Source organism: Glycine max, chromosome 16 (assembly GCF_000004515.6).
Source record: "Glycine max cultivar Williams 82 chromosome 16, Glycine_max_v4.0, whole genome shotgun sequence".
Lineage (NCBI taxonomy): Eukaryota > Viridiplantae > Streptophyta > Magnoliopsida > Fabales > Fabaceae > Glycine > Glycine max.
In genome coordinates this window covers 32211270-32234843 of record NC_038252.2, presented here as the reverse complement: position 1 = coordinate 32234843, position 23574 = coordinate 32211270, and the positions used below count along the sequence as shown (strand labels likewise).

The window sequence follows — 23574 nt, the reverse complement described above, 5'->3', positions numbered from 1 at the left end:
AAGACAAGCCGAACTTAAGCTTTAGTTTTTCTAAATAAGACAAGTCAAGCCTAAACTTTAGTGTTTTTTTTAAACAAAGCAAACGGAAGATATTAATTAAACTCATTTAGTGTTACTTATATTTAGCCCCATACATCAATATTAAAAAGATTGACAAAACACTAATATTTTTAATAGAAAATAAAAAAATATTTAAATAAAAGTTTCAAAAAGTATAAATAACCAAAAAAAATTTAAAACTTAATGTATTAAAATAAAACTTTCAAAAACACATAAAGAATTAAAATAAAACTTTTAAAATTAAACCTATCAAAATAAAAAAATAACTCAAAAATAATGAACCAAAAATGATAATTAGCCCTATAAATAAACATCTAAAACTTTTAACCAAACAATTACCTAGAGCTATAGACTACAATCAAGAACAAAAAAAGGCGAACTAAAAGATTTCTTAATTAGTTATCTACAGATATGGTACAAATATTGGATTAATTTCAGCAATATATGCAATAAAATAATTGCCCAAATATGTTTTCTATTCCTGTAAATATGACACTTTTTTTAGTCCTATCTTTTGATTTTGATCCATACAATATTCTTCTTCACTTATTTTAGTCCCTACCGTGACAATAGATGATAAAAACAGAAACTGCTATATTTTCTAGGCACATAAAAGCATGAACTAAAACAATTAAATTATAATACCATTTTTACTGCAGAAAAAAAAAAGTCTTATCTAATACAAAAACGAGAGCCATTTACTTCCTACACGGTACAATATGGACCACAATCCACTTTACAAACCTGATTCTCTGTTACTTGGAGATGAATTTTTCCCCCTAAACCCCTCAACATTGAGTTTAGAATTCGTGGATTTGGTGGCACTGACCATTTTACTTGATTGCCTCTTCTTTGAAGAAGAATTTCCTGATTTTCAAACGTTAACCCCTTTCTTCATAGATTTGACTTGCTTAATGCTTCCTCTATTTTTCTGGCCAAGTCCTTTTTAGCTACTAAACTTGTTACCTTCCCTGTAAGAGATAAGAGCATTTTAGTTCCTCCTAATAAAACTACAAATTTGTAACAGTCACAATGGCAATGTCCAATCTAGAACTGTAAGCTAAGATATGGAAACCCAGACATAAGGCAGCATGGATTTGGTATGACAATATTGGAAGAAATCTTGTATAACCCAAAATGACACATTTCATTCTTTTTTTCTTTTGCTTAGCTACATGATGAGATGTTTCATACTGCAGTTAGAAATGCTGCATGCAGATGCTTATGTCAAACACTGACACAGTAATCCATTTTGTTATCTTCTAATTTATAAGCAACATCAAGGTGACCATAATTTGAATAAAAGTTTGGATTCAAATTTAAAGTGTATATACAACATTGATTGCAGCAGCCATTTTTTTATGCAACCAAACTACATCACCAACACCCCTAAAAACAAGAACACATTTTTTTTAATTGAGAAAGAGAAAAGGATCAAATTGAAAAAAAAAAAAAAAACGTAATATTATTTTGATTAGGAAATATAAGATTGATCTAGTGATGGAGGGATAAGAAAAGGAGAGATAGATCACGAATTCAAATTTTTCGCTAACTATACTAAAACTGTCAATAAAAAATAAATATTATTTTGAACAATATTAAAAAAAGATAGATATAATTTTTTTCTCCAAAAGGTGACTTTTTTTAAAAATATATTAAGTTATCACGTGTATTTTAATTTAATAAAAATATAATGAATATAATGAATCCGGAAACAGTCCCCCATACCTTCGCATATCTTAATTGTTGTATACCCTATAATTTTCATAATATATGACATCCGATGTCTCTGTCACATTTTATTTTAATCCTTTGAATTTGCCTCTTCTTGGTGGCATAACTAGGGAAATTTTAACGAAATTTATCAATATTATACTTGGTCCAACTATCAGGTTGGTTATCAATTAATGTCGATCTATTAATCTCAACGCTACAGAATTTTAACCAAATGGAAGCACAAACAAGTGATGCAATGAGTGAACGACAATGTTTGGAGACAAAATTAACCAACATGCTTCAAAATGTGGAACCTCCAGAAATGTATTGAGTCGATATGCAATGCATTTAATTTATAGAGTACCACCAGACATTCGTGAAACTAATCTGAAAGCCTACACACCTCGAATTGTTTCAATTGGCCCTATTCACAAAGCACGTTACGCTGGAAATGAAGACAGCATTTTTGAGTCTATGGAAGAGCTTAAAGTGAACTATCTCAAGGCATTTCTATATCGAACCCAAATACCTATGGGAACCTTTGTTGTCACACTTCATGCGTTGGAAGACAAAATTCGAAGTTGTATTAAATATAACAGCGATGATTTCTTAAAGATGATTCTCATTGTTGCTTGCTTCATAATTGAGCTTTTTTTTAGACTCTATAGATACAACTATTGGCAGGGAAAGGACCTTGTGTTGCTAAACCCATGGATGCAAATGCAAATTTGGAGAGACTTGATAGAAAATCAACTTCCTTTCTTCAGATTTCTTAAATTCAAGGTCAGTCCAAATGAAAATGAATGCTTACTTGACTTGACCTATTATAGTGAGGGTGTGTTGACAATGCCAATCTTGAATGTAGCTGACGATTCAGAAATGTTGTTCAGGAATATATTGGCATTTGAGCATTGTCACCTTTCAGATGATACAGATATCATCACTCAATACCTAAAGATTCTAGATTTTCTTATCAACACTGAAAGATGTGAATGTACTAGTTGATAACAAAATTATTGTCAATTGGATGGGTGATGCTAACAAAGTGGCTACAATGGTTAACAATCTGGACTCAAATCTTATAATGCCAGACTTCAATTCAAACTACTACTCTCTCTGCAATAGCTTAAATGAATTCTATGAAAATCCTCGCAACAAGTACAAGGCTATCTTCATACATGAGGACTTCAACACTCCTTGGAAAACAGCATCTACAGTTGCTGCAATTGTGCTTCATTTGCTCACGTTGATTCAGACTATATGTTCAATCATCTCTCTGTTTAAAGGTAAGAAATCATGATATATATACACACAAACACACACACACACTTAACTTATTGTTAGGGAACGAGCTTCATAACTGATCAAATTAGTTTTGTTATATGTGCAGGTAGTTAAATAAGGAACAGAGAAGTCAATTGGTGGAAGAAGACATTGACTGTATTTGAGTGTCTCAATTTTCGATTCTGTCTACTCTGTTCTAATATTAACTATTTTGTTAATAATTTTTTGTCACTAAGAAATCTTTTTACAAGCTCTTAGATAATTGTTGATATTTTTAAAATTGTGAATACTATTTCACTTTAATAGAATAATTCAAATACTTTATCATTATTTTCATCATGTCACATATTGGCAGAAGAACATACTAATGAATGGGAAAAGCTGTGGCAATTAATAAGCTCTGCATAACAACTTCGAATTCTCTTTTCCTTCTCGATAAGTCTTTGAAATAAGTCCTTCATACTTAACTGCTTGTTTCGATTTAGAAATCTGTGAAGATATTCCAGTTTGAGTTCTTCCATTCGCTTCAAAGTGTTGTTCTCTTAGAATGTTGTTGAATACATGGAGGACTTCATATTGGCCCTATAAGAGATGTCGAGTCTCTCATTTCTTAGCATTACTTTTCACTGTTTTCCAAAATACAACTATATTGGCATAAGAGAAAAAACAATTGATAGTCCAAAACACTTCACTGATCTTCTAAGAACTTTTGATTAGCAATTTTTATAGAACTGACAATGATATATACCAACTTCTATGAGCATTTTTCAAAAAAATTACCTTTATTCTTTTATCTAATTATCTTCTCATGGACAAGAATTCGTTTTTGTTGGAAATGTTTTGATTCAAAGAACAAGCCACTCATGCGAGTTATTGGAGATACTATGCTTCTTCATATTAGATGTTCTATTGGCTCTATAATTTTAGGTTCATACATATACTTCCGTTAACAACGTTTTTAATTTGTTAACAATATGCATCTAGAACTTTGCAAAACGAATAGAAAAGACAAATCTATATATATCTATATATAATTATATAGTCATGATTATTAATTTGTCTCATACATTCCCTTTATTTATAATTTATATAATGTTGGTATCACCCATGTTATCATATTGGAAAGTTCTTTTGTGAGCAAGTTGTGATTTCCCTCCCTCCCGGGCCCTTTTATTTTTGTCGTACTAGAGAGGCAGTTGTTTATTTGGGATCTAGCTAGCTAATTATAGATGGGATTTGACAATTTTAGATTATTAATTTGGCAGTGTTAGTTGTAATAATATCAAAGTTAATTAAAAAATACTATTCAGATTATTTATCTTGCAGGTAGAATTTCATTTTGATTATTCATTCAGCTTTATGTTTTTAGGCTAATACTTCCGTAACTCATTTTTTCTCCTTCTTTAACAATGTGTAGTAAATGTATAGAGTTAAAATATATATATATATAAATCTTTGTAAATATGTCTTAAAAAATTGCGCAAGGGCAACTTGTTAATCTATACTACGGAGAGATATTAACCAAAAAAATAAAATTATACAAAGCATTTTGTTTAACGGATTTGATTATCACTATTAGAAAATATGCTTTCTACATCGGTTATTTATGACTTTCAATATCGATTTTTGAATCGATATTGAAAGTACCGACATTGATAGTATTATCGTTAACATCGATTTTTTAAAAACTGATGTTAACGTAAAATTACCAACATCGGTTATATAAATAACCGATGTTGCTAATATGAATTACACTCAAAAAATGTATATTAATGTTGAAAGTTAATATTGGTTTTTAAAAACACCGATCTTAACGAATGTTGTAATGTTGACAGTAAAAAATCGATGTTAACTAACGTTAACATCGGTTTTCTGTAAAAAAAACTGATGTTAACGAATGTCTTACTATTGACAGTTAACATTGATTTTTTGAAAAAATCGATGTTAACAAATGTGCTACTATTGATAGTTAACATCGTTTTTTTTCAAAAAACCGATGTTAACGAATGTGTTATTATTGACAGTTAACATCGGTTGTTTGAAAAAACTGATGTTAACGAATGTGTTATTATTGACAGTTAACATCGGTTTTCTGTAAAAAATCGATGTTAAGGAATGTGTTACTATTGACAGTTAACATAAAACCGATGTTGTTGTCAAGAATTTTTTTAAAATAATGTCTTTGTTTTTACAAAAAAAACCAAAATTTAACTTGTAAATTAAAATCAGACCATACAACACACAACATATATCATTTGCATTCTGCTTTCAAATAGGTTTTAACAAAAAACTAGCTATCAACAAAGGTTATTCAATGTTAAGATGAAACAACAATTGTAAAAAATATAATGCAAAGTATGTAAACTAATTAAGTAACCTAAAGTTACATAGTTGCCTAACATCCTATGTTTGATTTCTAACTTTTAGATAATACTGTGTCCACTGGATGCGAAGCGTCTTGAATCTCTTTGCTTTCAATGGTCTAACTTCATTAAAATACTGCATGATCAAATAAAAAAATAAATTAATAATGTAATAACAATTATAAGAAAATCAACTTTGTTTGAAATAAACAATTACCATCTCCCAATTATTCCTGAAAGATCCTAAGATTATCGTAGACATCCAGTGCATCACATAGTAGCCACATTCAACGATTCCTTTTTGTCTATTACACTAAATACATAATGAAATTTGGATATTAATTAAACGTTAACTACAATTAGTGTACACACACATAAAATATATATAAGTAGAACTTTTATTTAAATCACATACTTTCAAAGTACTAGTGTAGAATATGAGGAACATTAAAATATTGATGTTGTTATGTATTGTAAATAATACTGACTTGTTAATTATTCCCTTAAGGTAGTTGTCTAGCCTATTATGTAAAGAACAAAACCAAACAACTAGGTTTTCTTTAGGCAGAATGACGACCATTTGCCAATGTTTGTTGCAGTAGAGACAAATATGAGTTATTGTAGTAGTATAGATTATTAAAGTAACTGAAAAGTATAAAATAAAAAAATCATGAATTTATTTTAAAAAAATAATAAGAAAAATAAATAAATATATCAAAATATATATATATATATATATGTATATATATATGAAAAACTAAAAATTAAAAAATAATGTTTTAAATGAGTAACGTTTCAAAAATTGTCAGAAATTATTAAAAAAAAATTACTTACGTAAGAGTGAAATAACCTTTCAACTCCTAAAAAAAAATAAAAAATAACTAAAATATTTTACCTAAATAATCTAATCCACATGTCATTCGTAGGTTTGCTAAAAGCAGATTTCCATTTCTCTAACAAATGGAGAGGATCTGGACTTTCTTTTTAGTTTTTGGCTTCTTATTATGTTTCTCAATTTTCAGTGTTTAAACTTAAATTGGTATCCACAAATTTGTGCCCCCAATAAATATTTGGAAAAAGAAGCACGGGGATATTGGAGCCACACAAATAAGTGTTCGTGTGCAGCCATATTCCCTGGACGTAGCTCCTATGCTAATTCCTAATCAAGTTTTGTTATAATAAGCGCTCAAAACTTCCATATTAAAATAAATTAGAGGATTAAAATAGAAATTAATTTTTTTTAATATTATAAACCGTTGATTATAGTTCAAAAGATTAAGTATAATAAGCGTTCAAAATATTATAAAATTTTATTACATTAAAAATATTAAATAATTATTGAATAAGTGGCCAATGCTAGAAAGACTAAAAAGACTATGTTGAGATGTAACAATCACTAAAAAACCTATCGCTGTACCTGTTAAACTTTGTAAGGATTGCTCAATCTCCCAAAAAGCCTTAGTCACTGCAATAAATCTCCGAGTGGCCAATGCTCATATTAATTTACAAGAAAGAATCTTGCTATACAAAGAACACCCACCACTACCACTACACAGAGTTTAACAAAGCTCAAGAAAAATAAAAACTTAATATATAATAACTACAATTATTAGACTGAGTAGGATAATTTTGGGGATAAAGATCTTCCTTTGAAACATTTTTGGGGATACAGTAAGTTGGTTAGGAGGGGACCCTTTGCACGGTTTTAGAACTCACTTCCCTTGCTCCGAAATTAGGTGATTGGGAGAGTGGGTTTTATTCCTTTGTTAGTAATTACAAGGACCGCATAAATCTATTAAAAATTGATTTTAATTTCTGTAAAAAAAAAATATTCAATTAGGAATAATGACATGACTTTTAAAATAGTTTAAAATAATTAAGATCAATATAGATACCAAATTGCAATTGGAGAATAATGTAAAAAAAAATTACATCACATGTATACTATTTACTCTTAAAGATCTAATCACTTCACCCCTCACTATCTTTTTTTACAACATCTTACCAATAGAAAAAACTACCGCTAGTGACTCTTTTATTTTGGATCACTAGTATAAACAATTTTTTTATTTGATACTCTATATAGAGAGAGACATACACATCTTATCCAGCTAGATATATAGAAGCTCTGCCAGCGAAGCAAAGGAGACATAGAATTAAACGAATAAAATCTAATTTGATGTTTTGAAAGACAAGCAATGTGGTTAAGCAAGTTATTGTTGAAGTGTAGAGAGATAGAAAGATTAAAGAAAAAAAGGAAGGGAGAAAAAGTATTTGAAGAAAGGGGTATGGCAAATGTTATGATGAGATGCTTACTTTTGTACATGAGTTCCTATCCTTTATTCACAGTCAATATTAACCAATCAGATATTCCATCTCACATGTTCAATGAACAAAAGAGAGACATATTCATGTGTGGTTGTGTCTTAAATTTTTTTTTCTTTACGGAATACTAAAATGGTTTGTGGAGTTTGCTTGATTGAATTTAAAACTACTAATAAAATGACATTTGGATTCATGTGTCTGAAAAGTATGCAAGTTTATTTTAGAATTTGGAATTTCATTTTGTATGTTGTTCAAATTCTCGCAATGTTGCGAATAATAATTTTTTTAATTCAAGTAATGTTATATATATATATAAACTTAGTTAGGATCCAACCTACAGGAATAGTCTCACATAATATCTCCACATTGAAAATATAGAAAAAAAATTGCATCCTCAACTATTTATATGGAAAAACAGAGAAATATTGTTTACCAAACATCTGTGGTCCTGACTCCTTGCATTATGATTTATAAATATCTGCTATATGTGATTTCCATAAGCACAATTGGCTATTCAAAAACACAAGTGTTGTGGCACACAAAGACTACATGAAAAGAAAGTATAACTAACCAGGATCACATTGGTTGTAGAAATCTTCAACATCTGCAACAGCATTACCAAGAAGAAAAAGCGCATGAGTATGGAAAAGCTTCCAAAACCTTCTAGCATATAAATTGTAAAAGATAAACAAATACATAAGGCTGAATGTCACATTCAAGCGTTGAAAATGAATATAGATATTAAGGGCCTGTTTGATTTTCTTCTCAATTTTTCTTATAAAAACTGATTTTTAAAACAATTTCACAGTACTCAACAATCTATTTCTCATTTGTAATAAGTTTCGAAAGTTGTTTCCAAAACCAGTGTTTTAAAAACCAAAAACAGTTGGAAGTTGTTTTCTAATCCTCTTTTATTTTCTTCAAATGCTCGGGGGAAAACGTTTAGAAAACAGAAATGTGCTCAAGGAGGGACAAAAACTTTCAAATGTGCTCAGGAGACAAAAACAAATTTTATAAAACACAAAACTGTTTTTGAAAACAGTAAACAAACAAAGCCTAATAATCAGGAAATAAAAGAAACGGACAAAAATATCACAAAACCCCCCACATTATGTGCTAAGCAAACTGAGTTAAGCACACTGAAAGGAAGAAACACATGAAATTGCTTACAAAGCACAAATCATAACATAATAAACTAAACTTCTCCCCAACATTTAAAGTTCAAAAAAACGTAAGAAGCTCTCAACATTTTAAAACCAAAACTTACTTGCATGACCTAAATCCTAAGTTTAGAAAAGAGCGATCGAAATAGAGAGAAAAGGAACATAGCAAAGAGTTTCGTTTCAACTAAAACCCTAAGGAAGAGCCAGATCGAAAAAATCGTTGAAAATAATGTTTTCGGGAAAGCTATTACCAAGAATGTTGGTCTCATCAAAGATATTTGTACATAATTTTAATTCCTGGGAATTTTTAAATTTAAAAATAAAAATAAATAAATGAGGTTGAATAAGAAAAAAAGAAAAATTATTTTAAACATATAAGATTTTCGTTCCTTTACATAAGAATAGGAAGATAAAGAAACATGTAAAAAATGAATTCTTTTGAAAATGATTTATGTCTTTAACTTCTAATAAACATAAGAATATATATTTTCATCTCCACATAATTTATTTCATTGTTAAAATATTATGTCAACATATGTTTTGTTAATAAAATAGACAACACGCTAGTAGACTAAAACTGCTGAATTTTAAAAATTTGGGAACCAAATGTGTAATACTAAATTTTAAGGGATCTAAATTATACAATCATGTTAATAGAATTTTTTCTTTCAAAAGTGAATATGTAAAAAAACTTAAAAAATATAATTGAGTAATTAATTATTTGTATTTTATTTAATAAAAATGTACTAAATATATGAATAAATAGCTAAAACGTTAAAACTATTGGACAATATTTACGATAGTTAATATTCTCGTTTGGAACATTGATCAATATTTTTATTCTATTTTGTTTCTATGCCATGTTAAATTTATTTTGTATCACTTATCCAAATTGCGCTGTACCCTATAATTTTTAAATTTTATTACATCTCAGTCATATTATATTTTATTAGGAATGAAAGAAATGAAAGATAGATGAAAAACAATTTTAGGATTCATTCATCAAAGTATTATAATGTATTTATACAAAGATAAAAAATAACTAACTTCAATAACCAACACTAATTTATTCAAATAATTTTTATTAACTAACTATCATAATCAAATACCTACTCAAATAATTTCTAATAACTAACTAAGTTAATTTTATCTCTAATATATTTGGATGCATTTGACAGCTGCAATTAATTATAGCTATACTAAGAACCAATTGTTCGACTTTCGAATTCTGTCCATACGTGATGGTGTTGACTTTGAAATACATTAACAAAGAGCAAGTCTTCACAGCTTTCGAATTCTGTCCATACATGATGGTGTTGACTATGAATTATTCCGGCAAAATGAGATCAATCAGAAGCGGTTGCTGAGTTTTGGATCGTGGGGTTGTGCTTGTAAAGGTGAATTGTTGAAGATTAATCTTATATATTCCTCAACAATTTGAGCATCAGGTTCCTTCTCCTCCTTTTTGCTCTATTTAGTTAAATAGTTACTATATTTTTCATTTCCATCCATACAAGAATATATATAGTCAGGCATGCATCTTCTTGTAGCAGTAACGACAATTTTGAAGTGTCTCTCCTGATTTTATTTTATTTTGATAAAATATCTTTTCAATTCTTATATTTTAGGTAAATTTTGGTTATAATCTTATACTTTTATATTGATCATTTTAATCCTCAAACTTTAAAATACATGTGTATTAAGTTTCCCTTTAATTCAAATGGTGGATTCTATCCAATTTTGGTGATGTATCTTCAAATGAATTATCCCCAATTTTGGAATATGTTTTCTTGTTTGCTTCATTTTGTTCAAGGAACCAACATAATTTCTATCGTGTGCATGCTTTTGTTTGGTTTGTTTTTATCCAATTGTTACTTTTATTAAAACAAGGATCAGAACTACAAAGCTAGCTCTAGTGGTAGAAGAAAGACTTGAAACATCTTCAATTATTCTCGTTTGAACCGGAATCAATAAAAATAAATAAAATCATTTCTTCATTTGAATTTAATTAATCCAAAAGTTGAAAGTTACACTAATTAGATAAATAAAATATCTTATATTTACACTAATGTTTTTTTAAATTGACAGATAAGTTATTTTTATATATTTTTAATTTATTTTAATGTCAATTATTAATTTTATTTGTTGTCACCTAACTGTGATACTCTATTAATTAACCTTAAATTTTGTTTGGAGCCAAATTCCAATTGACCAACTACTTGTAATTTTATTTAATAAAAAGTAAGAAACATATAAATAAATAACTAAATGTTATATTATTGGATAATATTTACTGTAGTTAATATTCACGTTAATTTGAAGCTGGTGGCGGATCCAATTTTTTTTTTTCAGTGGAGTCAAAAAAATAAATTTATAAATTTTTTTTAGAAAAATATTACACATTTTTATAAAATATATAATGTCATGATAAAAAATTTAAAAACAAACTTTTAAAAATTACAATTATCATGATGGGGGCAAAAATCTCTACTAACCTTTTATATCAATTTAAAAAAAAAAAGAGTTTGATGAGGATAACACCATTTTCTGTGGGGAAAAAAATAAAAATTACTGAATATATTCAAATAAAAAGAACTAGAACAATTATATTACCACGTACTCCTTGAGATTCTTCAAATTACAAACAATGTCTTTTTTTTTTAATGATTACAATAGTCTTACTTATTTATAGAGGATGTCAGTATAATATATAAAGAATAATTAGTGTAATGTTTTTCAAATATTAAGGAAGTTAATATAATATATAAAAGATGTTAGCATAATATTTTTAAATATTAAATATTAAGGGGTTAGTGTAGAAATAAGAAAATGAGTGATGTCACATATCTTTGGAGAGAATTGTCCCGTACCTTTGTACGTTGATCCACCATTGTTTGAAACATTTGTCAACATTTTTTTTAGTTATTAATTCTTTTCTATACTAATATTACAATTATTCTTTATGCTTTATCTTAACTGCGGTATACCCTATAATTTTTAAAATCTATTAATTACATCCAACATTTCTGTCATATTCTGAGTCCTTTTTTATTAGTATATCCTTGCCTCTTGGTTCCATAAGTAGGGAAATTTAAACGAAATTTATTAATATTATACTTGATCTAACTTCATGTTGGTTATCAATGTCTATGAATCTCATAGCTGCAGAATTTTATCAAAATGGAAGGACAAACAAGTGATTCATTAAATGAACAACAATGTTTGGAGACAAAATTAACCAACATGCTTCAAAACGTGGAACCTCCAGAAATGTATGGATTCGATATGCAATGCATTTATAGAGTACCACCAGACATTCGTGAAACTAATCCCAAAGCCTACACACCACGAATTGTTTCAATTGGCCCTTTTCACAAAGCATGTTACGCTGGAAATGAAGACAGCATTTTTGAGTCAATGGAAGAGCTTAAAGTGAACTATCTCAAGGCATTTCTAAATCGAACCCAAATACCTATGGGAACCTTTGTTGTCACACTTCAAGCGTTGGAAGACAAAATTCGAAGTTGTTATGCAGTGCGTATTAAATATAACAGCGATGATTTCTTAAAGATGATTCTCATTGATGCTTGCTTCATAATTGAGTTGTTTTTGAGATTGCATAAATATGAAGATTGGCAGGGAAAGGACCCTGTGTTGCTAAAAGACTGGATGCAAATGCAAATTGGTGAGGACTTGAGACTACTAGAAAATCAGCTTCCTTTCTTCGTTCTTGAACAACTTTACAACCTTGCTGGTATGAATCCGGAATTTCCCTCCTTTCTTCAGATTTCTTTCAACTGTTTGAAGGTTGTGGAATATGGAGCAACATCGTGTCCAACAGAGTCCCCAAAGCACTTCACCGATCTTATGAGAACTTGTATAATATTGTCATCAAAATTTGTTCTTAGAGAAGAAGAAGAATGTAAAGGAATAAAACATGTATACAATGCAAGCCAACTACGGGAGGCAGGTCTTAAATTCAAGGTCAGTCCAAATGAAAATGAATGCTTACTTGACATGACCTATTCCGATGAGGGTGTGTTGACAATGCCAATCTTGAATATAGCTGACGATTCAGAAATGTTCTTCAGGAATATATTGGCATTTGAGCATTGTCACCTTTCAGATGATACATGCATCATCACTCAATACCTAAAGATTCTAGATTTTCTTATCGACACTGAAAAAGATGTGAAAGAACTAATTGATAAGAAAATTATTGTCAATTGGATGGGTGATCCTAATGCACTGGCTGCAATGGTTAACAGTCTGAGCTCAAATCTTGCGATGCCACGTTTCAATCCAGTGTATTTCTCTATCTGCAATAGCTTAAATGATTTCTATGAAAGTCCTTGCAACAAGTACAAGGCTATCTTCATACACGAGTACTTCAACACTCCTTGGAAAATAGCATCTACAGTTGCTGCAATTGTGCTTCTTTTGCTCACATTGATTCAGACTATATGTTCAATAATCTCACTGTTTTAATTAAGGTAAGAAATGATCATATATATCAATACTTAACTATTGTGAGGGAACGAGCCGAGTCACAACTGATAAATAATAAGTTTTGTTATGTGCAGGTAGTTTAGGAATTGGGCCGTTAACAGGGAAGTCAATTGGGGGAAGAAAGCATTTGATGATTGTATTTGAGTGTCTCACAAGGTGATAGGCAGCAAGACCCAAAGGACAGGCCCAAAAGGAAGATTAAACCACCTCAGCATTTGAAAGATTATGTTTAAGGGAGTTTGGGCACCAATTCTGCTGTTTTCGTAGTGCCCCACTATGCTATAATCATAATCATTAGTGAATAATTCTTATAGTTCTGGTAGTAGTGCTTTCATTTTAGCAATTCTGTTATAGTGCTGTATTAATGCATAGGTGATTCTGTTATTGGCTTTTGTCTGCTAGCAAGCACTAATAGCTATAAATATCTGAGATATATTAAAAGAAGATAAGAAATGATATAAGCAATTTCCCTTCGCTACCTTAAGGTTCTTACCCTATCTCTTGTTCTGCAATTCTTCCTCTATCCCTGTTCATAACATTGGTGCTTTCATTGTGTGCCCATGCCAGATTCCACACGTTTCTAAATCCACCTTAGATAGTCTCGAAGATGCCATCCAAAAACTCTCCTCCTCGCAACTTGTTGGTTAATTTTGAAAATCGAGATAATCCTGGATAAATCTGAAGTCGTGTATAAACACTTTCAGATTGAATCAAATTTCGGGGTTCAACCAAAATTGTTCAATCGGATAAAATCAGAAGATTATAATTCAAGAGTTTTGTTTTGGTCTTGTATGTTTTTCACATGTTATGCTTTCTGAACCAGGATGATTATTTATAATCAAAGAACAGGTGGTTTTTGGCGGTTGATGGAAGTTATTTATTTTTAAAAATTGTCGTTGATGGAAGTTTTAGTAACTTCCATGTAACTTCCAACCTTTGCCTAAACCGAACATCTCGTTATTACATTAAAACAAACGTGCACTCTTATTTTAACATAATAAAGAGATCAATTACACTAAAATGTCCAACAAACCTCCCCCATTTTAGTGTAATTACCGATCAAATCACCAAAGTCATAACATACCACAAACTACTACATAGATGAAATATCGTGACGATTGAATTTCATCTTAGCAAATTACACGTTTCAAATATTCGAATATCAGGGTGTCACTAAGGATTGAACCCTTTCTATTCATAATGAATACATGAAGATAATCTGCACAATAGTTTATAACATTACTCTTGCTCGACACTAGTTTTACTAGCCTGTGTCCCTATCCTTCATAAGCATATCAAAGCCAAGTCCCAGCTTCTTGAAGCGGCTAAACTTCATGCTTATATAGGTAGTCCTTTTCTTTCTTGCACCTGTAAATGCAATTTTTCAAAAGAACCATTGAGAAGTTATACTTCAACCTCCTTAACTTACAGAACCGAACACATTCCTTTTGGGATACTTTCGATGATGTGTTCCAATCTCTACATGTTAAGCTTTCCACATTGAATTCAGCACCTAATGTCATATTAGATGGGAATTGGGTATCTTAACATAAGAGATTTCAGATGGACTTTAATCCTAATCCCACAGCCAACCTTTTCACGAGATCTCTACTTAACCCTTTGGTTAAATGATCGGCCAAATTATGCTGAGTTCTCACAAACTCCACTGATATCACACCATGCATGATTAACTCCCGAACCATGTTGTGTCTAACACCCAAGTGTCTAGACTTCCCATTATACACTTGACTATATGCCTTAGCCAAAGTTGCCTGACTATCACACCTGATAGACATGGGAGGTATAGGTTTGGGCCACAATGGAATCTCATAGATCAGATTTCTTAGCCACTCAGCTTCTTTACCAGCTGCTGCTAAAGCTACAAATTCAGATTCCATTGTTGAATTTGTAATGCAAGTCTGTTTCTTGGATGCCCAAGAGATAGCACCTCCTCCAAGGAGGAATACCCAACCACTTGTGGATGAATAATCCTCCATATTGGTTATCCAACTTGCATCAGAGTAACCTTCAATAACCGAAGGAAATCCAGTATATGTCAAACCATAATCAATGGTTCCCTTTAAGTATTTGAATACTCTATTCATAGCTTGCCAATGATGAGAACTAGGATTACTTGTAAACCTACTGAGTTTAGCAACAACATAAGCTATATCAGGCCTAGTACTAATCATTGCATACATGAGTGATCCTATCGCCCTTGAGTATTCAAGTTGAGACACTGCTACACCTTTATTAGGTAATAGCTTCAGGTTAGGATCAATGGGAGTACTTACCGGAGAACAATCTTTAAAATTAAATTTCTCCAATATCTTCTCAATATAATGTGATTGAGAGATGGAAATACCATTGTTTCCACGTTTGATCTTTATTCCTAAGATCACATCCGCCTCCCCCATATCTTTCATATCAAACTTAGAAGACAAAAATGCCTTAGTTTCATCAACTTGATCTTGGTCGGTACCAAAGATCAACATGTCGTCTACATACAGACAAATGATAACTCCTTTGCCATGAGTGTCAAACTTGTTGTATAGACATTTATCTGCTTGGTTTATAACAAAACCACTAGACAACACAACCTCATCAAATTTTTGATGCCATTGCTTAGGCGCTTGTTTCAAGCCATAAAGAGATTTCATCAGTTTACACACCTTATTTTCATTTCCTGGCATAACAAACCCTTCAGGTTGTTTCATGTATATCTCTTCATCCAATTCACCATTTAAGAATGTAGTTTTCACATCCATTTGGTGAATCATCAGATTGTGGATAGCAGCAAGTGCTAACAATAGTCTAATAGTGGATATCCTAGCAACAGGAGCATATGTATCGAAAAAATCAATACCCTCCTTTTGCCTAAAGCCTTGGATAACCAATCTAGCTTTGTACTTGTCAACAGTACCATCCACTTTCATCTTTCTCCTAAAGATCATCTTACATCCTAATGGCTTACATCCAGGAGGTAAGTCAACCAATTTCCAGGTATTATTTTGCATGATGGAATCCATCTCACTTTGGATTGCTTCTTTCCAGAATACAGCATCCCTTGAAGCCATTGCTTCACTAAAAGTCTTTGGGTCTTCCTCAACATTAAGGCAATATTGATATTGAAATTCAATATCATTCCTTGACCCTTCAACCAAATAGAGTTGAAAGTCATCACCAAATGACTTAGCCTTTCTTACTCTCGTACTCTTTCTAGTTTCAGTACTAGTTGAAGGTATATCCTCAATATTAACTGAGACTTTCGACATGAAATTCATGTCCTTTGGCCTAGGTATAGATGTAAACCTTTGTTCATCAAAGATAGCATCTCGTGACTCTATAACCGAGTTCACAGCAACAGAATCATTAGATTCTAGCACATAGAATCTATATGCTTTAGAATGTTCAGCATATCCAATAAATATGCAATCTATACCTCTTTCACCTATGGTTTTCCTTTTAGGTTCTGTAAGCCTGACTACAGCCCTACATCCCCAAATTTTGAGATAACTCAAATTTGGTGTCTTTTTGTGCCAAAGTTCATATGGGGTAACCTTATTCCTTTTGTTAGGAATTCGGTTCAACAAGTAACAGGCTGTCAACATAGCCTCACCCCAAAATCCTTCACTTAAACCCGAATAGGATAACATGGAATTCACCATTTCTTTCAAGGTTCTATTCTTCCTTTCGGCTACACCATTCTGTTGTGGTGTATAGGGAGCTGTAGTTTGATGTATTATTCCAGTATATTGAAAATAAATCGGATCATAATACTCACCTCCCCTATCCGTACAAAGAGTTTTGATTAGCCCATTTTGATGAAGTTCTACCTCTTTCTTATAAATTTTAAATTTATCAAGAGCTTCATCTTTTGTATTTAATAAATATACATAACAATACCTTGATGCATCATCAATAAAAGTAACAAGATATTTTTTATGACCTAATGATGGAGTAGCATGCAAATCACACAAATCACTATGAATAAGGTCTAAGACTTTAGTCTCACTTTTAACATCCTTAAAAGGTTTCCTAGTGATCTTGGTCAACATGCAAGTTTTGCATTTTTCAATGTTCATATCAAAAGGAGGAATCATACTTGTTTTTTACATATCTTTTAATCTTTTGTAATGAACATGTCCTAATCTAGCATGCCAAATTTCTGATTTTGTCATATTAGTTATAGAACTACACGAGGCCATACAAACAGATTCATGAACAAAAGGAACATCAATGTTTAATTTAAACATTCCATTACAACGATAACCAAATCCAACAAACAAACCATGTCTTAACAAGATGTACTTGTCACTTTCAAGTACTTGCTTGAAACCACAATTATTTAAAACCATACCAGACAATAAGTTCTTACGAATACCAGGTACAAATAAGACATTATCCAAATACAAACTTTTTCCGGAAGTAAAAACTAAATTCACACAACCTAATCCTAGGATTGGTTCAGTTGCAACATTGCCCATTTTCACAATAGAGCCATCATCAATTGGTCTAAATTCCTTGAACCAACGACGATCTTTGCACACATGGCTTGTTGCTCCCGAATCAAACCACCAAGCAACGTCATCATCCTGCACATAGAATGCATCAGATATTAGTGATACATAATTTGAATTCGTATTCGAATTAAAATTATTCACTACAATCTGACCTTGTTGCTTTTCAGGATCATTAGACCCACTTGGACCAGCCTTGTTCTTTCCTTTGAACACTCGGCAATCCCTCTTTAAATGACCAGGTTTCCCACACTTCCAACATGACAATTTTGTCTGTTTGTTTGGACCTTTGTTCTTATTTCCTTGAAATTTTCGTTTGTTACCTTTAGCATTGTAATTTTGCTTAACTGTTCCACTTTCCTCTACCATATTAACGGAAGAGGAACCTGCTACGGTTTTATCATTGACTTTGTCAATTTCCTGAGCCCTCAGCGACTCCTCAATCATGAAATGACTACCGAGTTGAACCAGAGTCAACTCTTCCTTCTTATGTTTCAAGGTATGCTTGAAGTCTTTCCAAGAAGAAGGCAGTTTATCAATTATAGATGAAACTGCAATGGATTCATCCATTTTCAAATCATGTTGAGTAAACTGACCCAAAATCCGCAGTAGTTCATTATATTGCTCCATAATAGGCCTCGAATCAATCATTTTGTAATTAAAGAAATTACTAACTAAGAATTTGTTACTTGAGGCATCTTCTGCCATATACTTGGATTCAAGAGAGTCCCATAATTCCTTAGTAGACTCAACATTTTGATAAATATCAAAGAGAGAGTCAGACATACCGTTCAGAATGTGTCCACGACAAATGTAATCGTCGTTCTCCCATTTCGAACGCTTCCTTGTTTGATCCAGAGTTTCGCCTTCCATATACACAGACATCGGTGTACTCAGCACATACACCACATTCAATGTTGTCAAGAGAAAGTGCATCTTCTTCTGCCATCTTCTGAAATCCTGCCCTTCAAACTTGTCCAACTTCGCAAACTTGCTTGTCATCTTCGAACTATCGTTCGTCATCTCGAAAGATTTGATTCAATCTTTTGTTGGTTAATTTTGAAAATCGAGATAATCCTGGATAAATCTGAAGTCGTGTATAAATACTTTCAGATTGAATCAAATTTCGGGGTTCAACCAAAATTGTTCAATCGGATAAAATCAGAAGATTATAATTCAAGAGTTTTGTTTTGGTCTTGTATGTTTTTCACATGTTATGCTTTCTGAACCAGGATGATTATTTATAATCAAAGAACAAGTGGTTTTTGGCGGTTGATGGAAGTTATTTATTTTTAAAAATTGCCGTTGATGGAAGTTTTAGTAACTTCCATGTAACTTCCAACCGTTGATGGAAGTTTTAGTAACTTCCATGTAACTTCCAACCTTTGCCTAAACCGAACATCTCGTTATTACATTAAAACAAGCGTGCACTCTTATTTTAACATAATAAAGAGATCAATTATACTAAAATGTCCAACACAACTAAACCTTACCGCCAACCAAATCACCATGTCCGCTAAGCTCGACCACCTCATACAGAAAATGTCCTCCCTCAAAACCAACCAACCCTCACCTTCTTCCTCATCGACCAACCCCACTTTTTTGCTCCCATCATCAACCCTGTATCGTATAAAGCTCGAAGTGCCTCGGTTTGATGGTTCAGATCCACTTGGATGGATCTTCAAGATCACCCCATTCTTCGACTACCACTTGACCCCTGATAGTGAACGCTTCACAATTGCCTCGTTTTACATAGATGGTCCAGCAATTGCTTGGTTTTAGTGAATGTCTCGCAATGGACAAATCGCATCCTGGTCCAGCTTCTTAAAGGCACTTGAAGCTTTATTTGCTTCGTCTCTCATTACGATGATCCCACTGGCTACTTGTTCAAGCTTACCCATAGAGATACATTAAATGACTATCTCACGGAGTTTGAGGCTTTGGCCAATCGAATCATTGGTCTCCTTCCTCCCTTTCTGCTCAACTGCTTCATCTCGAGCTTGTCATCAGACATTCGTATTGCTTCATTGGTCCAAGCTCTCAACCTCTCACGTTGCTTCACACGACAACGTTAGCACTCCTTCAGGAGGAGAAACTCCTTGATTTTTTCATAAGTCAAGCCTAAAATTTTTCAAATTACCGTTACACAACAATATCCTCACATATACGGAACCCAAACTACCAGAAACCCAAAATTTAGTGTTACTTTAGTGCTACATGAAAATTTGTGGGCATAACAAGAAACAGAGCAGCAGTGGCTCAAATGGCATCGTAGACTCAAAAGCTGCCATATACAATTTTAATGTATATAAAATCCATTTCCTTTCAGTGAGACCTCCAATGTTTTGCCCATTTCCTCTATTTTCTTTGTTCATTAATCTTTAGATACGCCATTTCCTATTATTTATTACAAAGATCTTCCTTTGTGGACTATAACACGACTTTTTGTGAACTAGTATTCACTCCTATGAGATGCAATGTCAGCATCTAAATGTGTTTAATTCTTAGTGGCTTCAATTTAGTAGCCAGCAACAAATTAGTATGATTAATCAACCAGAGTATCAGGCAAGTCAAAATTACACGAAGGTAGTTTACAGTAGAAATATGATTTTCATCAAGAAAGTGATTCACGGAACGACTTGAATCCAATGTATTGCAGAAAACCATCATCCTATTTCCTTTTGCTAGGCTTGGCTTTAGTACCTACCATCATGTGATCACAAAACACAATGAAAACCCAGTGAATCAACAAAACATTCAACCCAATTAGTACTGATAGTGGCAAGCACATGTAGACTAAGCTGTCAAAGTGATCCAACTTGTGGCTCACTTGGATTGACCCATCAAGAGTTAGTCACAACGTGAGCCAACACAACTTGGTGAGCCAAAAAAATAACTAACCCGATTCGACCTATCATATATAGGTTGATGGATTATTTTAATTGACTCACCTAAAATTTAAACTACTAGAAAAACGAGGTAAAAAAATTCAAAAAACTGAACAGGTAATACAAAGTTACAAAAATTTAGTAGGTGTAGAGAGTTCCTTATTAATCATCGTACTTTCCATCAGAATTTAATAGGTTTTTTTTAGTGTTTATGATATTTAAGACAAAAAAATGGTGAAACTAAATTAACTTCCATGTAAAGTAGCAATTTCTTTTTTCTTTTTAATGTTCTAAGGTTTGCTGAAGTAAAGGCCTTAAGATTAGACTATACAATGAAAATTAGATTGAGTCGTGAGAAAGTGAGGCAACAGAGTCTAGATGCTATGCTTTATAAGGAATGCTAGCAACATTATTTGGTTAAAATTTATTGAAAATCACGAAAGGTAGAAAAAGAGTTGTCGCTGGCATTCCTCTATGACTTATTTGTTTAAATCTCAATTGTACAACTCACATATGAGGATTTCTAACCATCAAGGACCTTTCATACAATAGTATCAACAATGATCTACCAAGTTCATTTGGTTCTTTAACAAACCTTGGTAGATTGTAAGACCTCACCTGTTCTAATTAAAACTTGATTTGTCTTTCATCTTAGACAGGACTTTTCTTATAAAGGGTCATAATGGTTTGATCTGTAGCGTGCATGGTGTTTATTTGCAGGTTCCAGCAAAATAACAGATTCTCAAGATCTATAGCGCGGTGTTTCACTTGGTTCTCTTGTTGCTATTGCTATTGATGTTGCTAAAACAACTTTTGAAATTTATCCGGAAAGAGTTATACATTCGGGAAACTAATTTATGGAGAGGGGTATTTTTAAAAAGAGTTATGATATATGAACATTCATATTTTTTTATACATAATGTTTCATTTTTCTCTATCTCTTTTTATTTTAAATCATATTATCTATAAAACTTATATTTTTCTCACTGGTGTTCCACATTCCACATACTGGATGTCTATTTATAATTTTTCTTTTATAAAAATAAAAAAGAAAAGAGGTACGTTTAACAAATTATGGGAATCTATTTAATAATTGCCTTTTTATTTTACACTTGCGTGAGGTAAGATGAGATTTACTCCAATTTGGTTAAGACAAGATTAAAATTTTGTTAAGAATGTTTAAACATGTGGCCTATTAGCTCAGTTGGTTAGAGCGTCGTGCTAATAACGCGAAGGTCGCAGGTTCGAGACCTGCATGGGCCAATAATTTTTTCCTTCTTGATTTACATTGTTCTGTTTAGATTCAAGTCTATCCACCATGACAGAGTTGAAGTCCTTGGGTTTCACCTGGTTCAACGCACCTCAATTTTTTATTTATTTTCACCAAGCCTCTATATCTTCTTTTATACTATTATATTCTGTCTCTAGTCATATATGAAGATTATGGTATTAATTTACTATTATTCTTTTTATTTTTTATATTTTATTAGTACTGTTTGTATCCACCATTAATGTTATTTTTATTTACTCTACATTTATTTCAAGAGTACAAGATTTAAAATTAACATTAACATATATATGTATTAACATTATTATTATATATTATTCAGAGATATTTTTCAGTATTATTGAGAAATAAATATTTATTATAATACTAGTTTAATATTATACACAATATAATAATAATAATAATATACTCATTACATAAACATTGATTTCTTTAACAACATTGACCTTAATAAATTAAATATATATTACATTATTTATTTACCTATAAAACGATCACCTTACAAAGGCACACGTATTGTGTTAGTTTATTCCTAAAACAAGGTTTTTAACGATAGAATCACACTCAAATTAAATGTTTGCTTCATCTTTTAAAAGTTAAAACTACTAAAACCTTTACCTAGTCTTAGAACTACATATATAAAGAATATTTTCATGTCAATAGTCATTATTGTTTCTTGAACCAAAGAACTCTATTTTACCAAACATCAAAAAATTATGGGTGCCTTAGGTGCCAAAACTCCCTTTCTCTGCGCTCTCATATTCTTTCAAATGTTATTAGCAAACAATAACAGTGTGTGTGCAACTCGACCAAATTTTCAGTCTATGGAGCAAGAAAATAACAAAAAAGGAGCTTCTATGATGCTAATGGATTCAGGTAAAGGTTCCAATTTCCTTCTAGCAAAAGGCTTTATTCCACCTTCAGGACCAAGCCATTTCCACAATCTACATTAATTTTGGGAGACCCTTCAATAATAAAAGCCCCTGAAAAATCTATGGGAGTTGTGTGCTATGCTACTCTATCTAGCCCGGAACTTGGATTTATGATATAGTCATTTTGCTTGTGTTAATGTAAAATAATCAATAATTCAAACCAAAGAGAACTTAGGAATAAATAAATCAAGCAAAATAAATTGTCTTCCTTCGTTCTTGTACATTTTGAATGCTTGTAAAAAAAAAAAAAAAACTTGTACGTTTTGAATCAATTAATATATCTTACCGTGTTTGGTTGGGCACAACGGGTTCAAAGGCATCCTTATGTATGTATGTATATTATTTTACTATATGTTATTGCTATAGTAATTGTAATCTTACAATTTCACGCACAATTCAAATATTACAATTCAATATGATTCAGTTATTTATTCGTATTATATAACTTCACATCTCACAATATATGAATGAATCTATGCAATTTCATATCTTCAATACGAATCATACAATTCAATGATTCATTAAT

General features: G+C 31.5%; 1 protein-coding gene, 1 non-coding gene and 1 pseudogene across 3 annotated transcripts; all 3 read left to right on the top strand.

Annotated features, from left to right (window-relative positions):
* The first annotated feature begins 2046 nt into the window (after positions 1 to 2046).
* On the top strand, positions 2047 to 3076 carry LOC106796454 (uncharacterized; annotated as a pseudogene).
* Positions 3077 to 10116: 7040 nt separating this feature from the next.
* On the top strand, positions 10117 to 13898 carry LOC100809955 (putative UPF0481 protein At3g02645). 2 transcript variants are annotated; one of them, XM_003548917.5, is made up of 3 exons: positions 10117 to 10359; positions 12080 to 13404; positions 13495 to 13898. In XM_003548917.5, the coding sequence occupies exon 2, from the start codon at positions 12092 to 12094 to the stop codon at positions 13397 to 13399; it is 1308 nt and encodes a 435-aa protein (XP_003548965.2). In that variant the 5' UTR covers positions 10117 to 10359; positions 12080 to 12091; the 3' UTR covers positions 13400 to 13404; positions 13495 to 13898. The 2 variants fall into 2 exon arrangements, with proteins under 2 accessions (XP_003548965.2, XP_006599465.1); XM_006599402.4 differs by having other exon boundaries at positions 12074 to 13404.
* An 8119-nt stretch (positions 13899 to 22017) lies between these two features.
* TRNAI-AAU (transfer RNA isoleucine (anticodon AAU)) lies at positions 22018 to 22091 on the top strand. Its single transcript has one exon. It is a non-coding gene; the product is annotated as a tRNA-Ile (tRNA).
* Positions 22092 to 23574: the final 1483 nt, after the last annotated feature.

Bases quoted from the DNA above. Each gene is read 5' to 3' on its own strand.
- LOC100809955 (XM_003548917.5), top strand. From the start codon at position 12,092: ATGGAAGGACAAACAAGTGATTCATTAAATGAACAACAATGTTTGGAG.